The 7,155-nt window shown below is 37.8% G+C and overlaps 1 protein-coding gene across 1 annotated transcript; it reads left to right on the forward strand. All coding sequences in view use genetic code 11, as the record gives it.

Annotated features, from left to right (window-relative positions):
- Positions 1-3,298: 3,298 nt before the first annotated feature.
- On the forward strand, positions 3,299-4,526 carry EGR_10004 (hypothetical protein; the record flags this gene model as incomplete). The annotated part of the gene is made up of 2 exons (XM_024499253.1): positions 3,299-3,853; positions 4,476-4,526. 2 exons carry the CDS (start codon positions 3,299-3,301, stop codon positions 4,524-4,526), a joined length of 606 nt encoding a protein of 201 aa, XP_024346340.1.
- Positions 4,527-7,155: the final 2,629 nt, after the last annotated feature.

The raw sequence follows: 7,155 nt of genomic DNA on the forward strand, positions 1-7,155 counted from the left end.
TCACGTATGAGTCTGCGCTAACATTTGGAAAAGAGTATCGTCAGAGAAAATGAGGCAACGTACAGGAGAAGTGACTAACTGAGAACCATATTTTTGTTACAGCAGTACTTTTCAGACATGAATTTTTCGATACGCACATTATGATGTTAAGAGCTAGTAAGAAATGTTATGCTATAAGATCTTGTTTGCGAATGTTTAAAATGTTTTAGGTCAGTTCGTTTCGCTCCCCTATCCATTCTGGCCCCCTTCCTTAAGGGCCGGTAAATCACTCTTTCCCTCTTTGCATCGTAAAGTGATACAGGTGGTGTTTGTGTAGCCACTGGGTTTTACGAGCGGGTGGAGCATAGCACGTACGCTTCTATCCTCCCCTCTTTCCTCCTTCTCCCCTCCCAACCGTAAAACACATGCGTAGTAGTCACCTTAGAAGGGAGGGGAGAAAAGGAGTTGGCTGTATCTCCGTCCTCATCAATTCTAGCGCCATTGAGAGCTTTCTCGTATCAGAGTGAAGTTCAATCAATTTGTGGTAAAATTACATAAAGTACGTATTTTCCAAACAGACAATTAAGCAGAGAATTGCTTTCTCATCAGACGTTTTGCCACTACAAACCACTCCTACATTCAGCCATCACCACCTTTTCTATCTCACTTTTCTTTTTGAATCGCCCATTCCATTTCTACTGTGGCTGACTGAGGTTATTGCGAAGAAATGGTGCTAATCATTGCATTGCAGGAGTGCACGATCAAGAAAGTGCGAAGGATGTGGGTGATAACAAGGCATTCTCTCTCATCCAAAGAATGGGGTATCATTTTCTGCATTGCTGTATCTATCCAAGTAGTGGTACATCCTACGGTATCCTTAAAAATGACATAGGAGACGAAGAGGTGTCTCGGCTAAAACTGAGCAGTGTACCTGGTTACCAAGAGCAGATTAGAAATGGACAAATAACTTGATCTTTAAGGCTACTCCCTGTCTTTGCAATGGTTACACATATCTGAATGTTGAGTTGGGCGTAAGCCTTTAATTAGTTGTCACACCGTTCTTCCAATTTAAGAATTATTTTTAGAAAAAATCAAAAAATGGGGAAAATTTTTATAGAAAATGGACAATCATAAGGCTGATGAAAAACGTTTACTTGCAACTGCATCTTGTTCTACTGTTGTGAACGCTATGAAAAACGCACTCGGGCTACTAGATATTTTGGACTATGTACTTGTTCATCTATCCATCCATTAATTCATCCATCATTCTATCTACCTACCCATCCCACTACCCATTTATCAACTGTCACGCTGAATCGTTAAGGAAACCAAAGACAGTGATCCATGTGGAATCAATTTTTTTTATTTTCGCACAACTTACAGCAGTAATTCTTCCCTCCATCTGGCAAAAGCCTGCCTTCTTTCTTTGTTCTACTAATAAGATAGCTTTGTACTGTGAAATTATGCATAAAAAGACGTCATGTCGCAACCGCTGCAAAAGTTATCATTAAGAATTGGGTAGTCAAATATGGTAACTCCGGTTTTTATTTGATTTACAAATATATCTGTGATTCTGACACATAATCCGAAATAATGATTTTTTAAAAAAGTCAAGCGACCCGAAAATGGATAAACTACTTCTTAAAAAGGGCAAATATTTTGTGAACCCATATCAAATTTACCAAATGTTATGAAATTTGTCACTTTTTACCCGTTTTATTATAGAGTCGTTTTGAGCCATCAAGATTTTACAAATGTCTCTAATAATTCAACAACCAAAAGTGTTTTGGAATGAACAATCACGAGAAAATTGGGGAAAAATATCTCATTTACTCTAAATTTGTCCTAAATCTGAATTTTTAACCACTTACATATCAAAAGCACAAACGGGTGTTCTGTTACTCTAACCTTCCGCCAGAGCGTTTGCTTTACTTGAAGGTGCCCCCTCTGAGAACAAGGATAGCACATACGTGCAGTCCAAACTCTCTTGAATTTTGTCATCACACGTCTCTTACATTAATCATTTCTTCTCTGACAGTTGGCTAGATAAGAGTTCTTTGTCAAATAACTATCTGTTTTACTCAAGCACATTCAAACCTTTTTCATGGCATTATTTTAAGTTGCATATTATTCATGGCTTATTATTAATAAAATAGGAGGGGAAAGAAGATTTAATGAAGGTGTGCAAGTGAAAATTCTTGTCCGACTGTGATAGAGTTGTTACTTTTAATGAACTAGTCCTGTAGGATCCTCATGCAAGCTCTATTTTTCTACACAAAGTATTGTCTATACTACTCATGAATGACGCAGCCAAAGCAAATTCCCAGGGGTAAAATTTGAGACCACCAGCCTCGTGAACTCATTAAATTTACCGAAGATTAAAATACCCCAATCTAACAATGACCTTACTTTTATTTATAGGGGTAATATAAATTTTTAATGGAAAACACCACTTTGACATGAACGACTTTTTAGGATCACTTAAATCAACCGGTTGGTAAAATTTACTCCTAGGGAATGACTTGAATGCTCAACTTGTTTAATGAAAAAAGAGTTCATTTGCATATACAAAGGAGTTTAAGGGTACTTTTAAGTTTAAATTATTTTTAAAAATATTACTTAAAGGTCAATTACTAAATTCAACCACATAATTTTTCCCTGTTAAGTTGTTAAGCATCAATACATCAAAAGTTTCTGTCAAAACTTAGTAATTTTTCTCAAAATGGAATAAAGGCATTGGGATTTTAATGATTTTTTTCTCCTTTTGGAGTTTAAGAAAACATTAAAACTGCAAGTATTGTTAAAGACTCTGAAAATTTTAAAATTATTTTGCATTTTGTTGCAAAAGGATGCTTCTATTTTTGGGAATCTAACATTTATCATTTATTGCATGTCCCATCTCATTATTCTTCTAATTTGTCATCCGTCCATGTAAATTAACTATCAAATTCCTTCTGTCCCCTAAAGCAAATATTCTCCAATTACAGACGTACAGTATTGTAAATTGTTCTAAATCCTAGAAACAGAGCCCTCTTGTGCGTAATAAAGAGCTTATTTAGCATTAGCTGAAATGGACTTCCAAATTTTTGGAAGTACTTAATTTAGAACTTCCTACACGATTTACGGCAATTCCAGATTTTAAGCTAAATCCTCTTTATTAGCGCCAGACTCTGATTGAGCGAACGCTCCCCTTCCTTATTGGTGGAAAGTCATTCGCTGGTGATTGGAGAATACTGGCCAGCCAATAACCTTGGGACTCCTGTTTGCCTCATTTAAGCGCTGCCATTGCAGTACATAATTTTCACAAGTGCTCGCTACTATGTGTGAGAGGAAAAGTAGATCACCAGCAAGAAGGCTATTTCAAGATTCCAGCAACACCAACGATCGAGTAGGAGAAATCGTAGATGAAATTATTGATCGTATCGCTGAAATGAAAATCTCTGCATTCCGCAAAAAGTACCAATTTGATTTCAAAACCATGCAGCCTTGCAGCAGCGAAACAGACCTACGAGTAAACTCTACGAATGGCAGAGAGCTTCGACACTGCTGGAGTTGGGAGGCGGTGGACGCTTGCCTAGTTCCACGTTTCTATCGCCCGATCATAGTCCAGTCAAGACGTCTTGAGAAAAACACTGTTCACACGTCAATTCTGCCACCACCAACACCGCTCATACCTTCACGAGAGACACGAGTCTCACCTCCTGTGAAATTATTCTTTCGCACAGTTCGGCGAGCAAATAGTGTTGATGGTGTTGGACGGAAGCCATTCAACAATGATCTTTTGGCATCTCGGACTTCATGGACAGTTCACAGAGGTCAAAGGACCACGGAATCAGGAATCATCCACCCTTCGATGACAACTTTTCCTTCAGAGGTAGGCATCAATTTATTAAGTGAAAGGTGGTTTAAGTAAATTAGTGTGGTTAGGCATTGACTGATCATGGAAAACGTCAATCAAATCTCACTTTACAATGAATTGCACCTGTGGATATGGTTAGTGCGGAGCGGGTAGAGGAGGTAGTATAAACTTACACAGTGCACGTGCGCCAGTAGCGCCAACATCATCAGCATCCAATTAAAGGTCAGGATGGCGGAGTGAAGGGCGGCACTGACGCGTCATTCCCACCCTCCCCTCCTCCCCTGCCCTTTTCCCACACGAAACACACCTGTCCACCTGCTTAAATGTGTGTTGTTGCTGATACGTCATCACTACTACCACTTGATTTCATCCGCATAATTTATCCCATCTTTTCTACTTAAGCGTCCATCGACGGAGCAAGATGTCAGCAAGGTAACTGCCTGACTGTGGCAACGGCAATTACAAGGTCCAATAGCGCTTCTGTGATATGGTAAGATTTGGATTAGTCTGACGCTAATTTATGCAATCGCTTAAATACGTGCAAAGTAATTAAAAGTTAATGACTGTAAAATTAAAAGAACTAAAGGCGCTTCTTCTTCTGCAAATAGTTATTTTATTTTCCTATTTATATTTTCAGATTCCTGCCGATCTTTTACCTCGAGGTAAAAAGTTAGCTTACTTTGTCTAAACCTGTACATATTTTAATAAAATTGCTACACTTTTTTAATTACTTCTTAGTTTCTTGCCTAAAAATAAGTTTTGAATAGGGAATTAATTGCTTTAATCATAAAAAACAACCAAATATGGAAATTTTATGAAAAATTACCTGATCGAAAGTAAAATTTCTTATTTCTAACTCTCAATACTTATAGAAAATTAAACAACGATAACACTTAATCTAAGTAAGTGCCAAAATTGTCCAAATAATTTTGATGAACTGGTATTTTAAAATTTGTTCTCTATTTTATTGATGCCAAAGGTGATAGTGGTTAAATGCAAAAAATAACATGTTACGACTCAAGCTATCGAGGTCAAAAAGCTATCGCAAACGACAGTTGAAGACGTAGTAAAACAGGGACCCTAAAATAGGTGAGATTAGGGAGAATTCCAGGAAGTTACCGCCATTTTTGCCATTTTTTAAGGGTTTATGCACGTTTGCTCATTCACGGCGAATTGCAATCTTCTGTAACTTTAATGTCTCATGTTCAGCCTTAGAAACCAGGATATCCTGAGTCTTCCCCGAGTTCTTAATAAGTCAAAGTAGTTTGTGGGAGAGTATACTATTAACACGCAGAAGAGTTAGGCACTATTGGTATAGCCCTTGGTACGTGCCACCAGAGCAGAAGTATGAGCTACAGAGATTCAAGTATCTCTGTCAAATATTGTGTGAAATTAAGGAGCGCTATATTTCCTCATCGTACATGCATGTATCCAAATGGATCCATTCGCTGTGCTCCTAGTGCTTCTTACTGGGCAAAACTTTTCCCTCTACATGCTGCTGCAGAGGGGGTTTTCTCGTGTCACTTGTGCCATCAGCCTTTAAATAATTTCAAAGTGCAAATTTCCATAGGAAACTGAGGAATGCCTCCAGCTGAACGCTTAGCTAAATATGTCGTGTTGTGGATGGCTGATGTTACGCGGTCAAGGAAAAGGCCTTTGATGCGTCGATTAATGCCCATTACCCTTGGTTTAAAGGCTGCATCAGGCTCCGACTGAGGACCAACTACATTGCCAAAAGCAGCAGTAGTAGTATGGTGTAAAGCAGGAAGCAAGGTTAAAGAAAATATCTAGCTCAAAAGTAGGTACCTCAGGTTGCTTTAGCATGGATATTCCTAGCAAAAGACGTGGGTTTGGGGCAGAACATCGCCCAATCTTGAGGATGGGTTAGCTAAGAATTTTCGTGGTGCAATTCTCAGTCAGGATGATCGAAGTAAAACCACCACAGTCTACAAAATGGAATACAACTATTAAACTTATAAATTTCTTCAAAGTGATTAAGAAACTACGTTTTTTAAAAGAATAATTAATTCATTCTTACCTATTTTTAGTAGCTAAGACAACTAGCAGTGAGGTTAAAGGAAGATAAGTCAGAATTCCCTTAGCTTACTATTATGTTGCCTTCCTTCCATCGTTAATGAACTCTTTTGGGGCAAAAAGTAGATTGTTTCATTGACTCCATCTCGCGCTACTGTTTTACAAGAAATGCATGTTTGGAAGTACTTTCTTTTCAAATTCATTAATCTTGGAGCCTTGAGTTTTCGCTGTATCGATACGAAGGAGTCATGACATTAGGTATGATTAATAGCGCGTCAATTGGTTAGTCAGCATAAACGCACTTTACTTCCTTTTAAAAGTGCTGCGGAGCACCCAATCATGCATGCAGAAACAAGGTCACTTCATTTGAGTAACTTCCTTTCCGCAGTTGTGAGTACTTTGAATAAACCTCTTTAGGACAATCGCATTCTGTGAGTTTTGCAATTCACAGCTCTGAAATGCTAGTAGGAAATATGCCATTATTTAAGTGGTTAAATGCACTAGTAAACAGAATAACGAACAAAACGCATGCATGAATGAAACAATGAGCAAATAGATAAATAAGCAGATTAATAAATTAAACGGGGAAAATGGGTGGACGACTTGTTTTTGGTACAATAAATGTTAGGATGGCTGGATGGATGCATCAGACTGACGGGTGAATAAATCAAAAGATGAAAGAGGGCAGGAAAGAATGAATGAAAAAAGCAAGGACTGAACAAATAAGCAAACTAACGAGTGACTAAATGATTTAATTCATTAAATAATGGATAGGTGAATGAATGAATGCATAAGTGGGTGACTGTGCATTGAAATGGGTGAATAATGTGAAGAGCAGGTGAATGGTAAAATTTCATTTTACTTCCGGGTCTCCTTTTTTGATTCAAGGAACATCCAATTCGATAAATCCAATTCTCAAAAAGCTTTTCTACTCAATAGCTACTGCGAAAAGTCGTGAACAGTTAAGTAGAATTTCCCGAAGTAGACAATGAAATATTCCCGCATGAATCCTTATTGGCACTTTAAGAAAGGGACAACTGTATGAAATGGCCATTCGAAGGTACTGAATCAAAGAAAAATTAAATACAATGGCAAACGTGAGCAATGGCTATTCACTTATTTTCCCTCTTTTTTAGAAAAGGTGCACAATTTTTGCATGCTTTGTTTTCTTTGTACGGGCTTTTTTCCTTAAAATACAATCCCGAATCACCGAGATAGACTTAAATGCTCACAAGTCTTGTTTATTACTTTGAAAGAAAAACTAAAATGTAAAATGAGAGCTG

Source organism: Echinococcus granulosus (genome assembly GCF_000524195.1).
Source record: "Echinococcus granulosus chromosome Unknown EG_S00182, whole genome shotgun sequence".
Lineage (NCBI taxonomy): Eukaryota > Metazoa > Platyhelminthes > Cestoda > Cyclophyllidea > Taeniidae > Echinococcus > Echinococcus granulosus.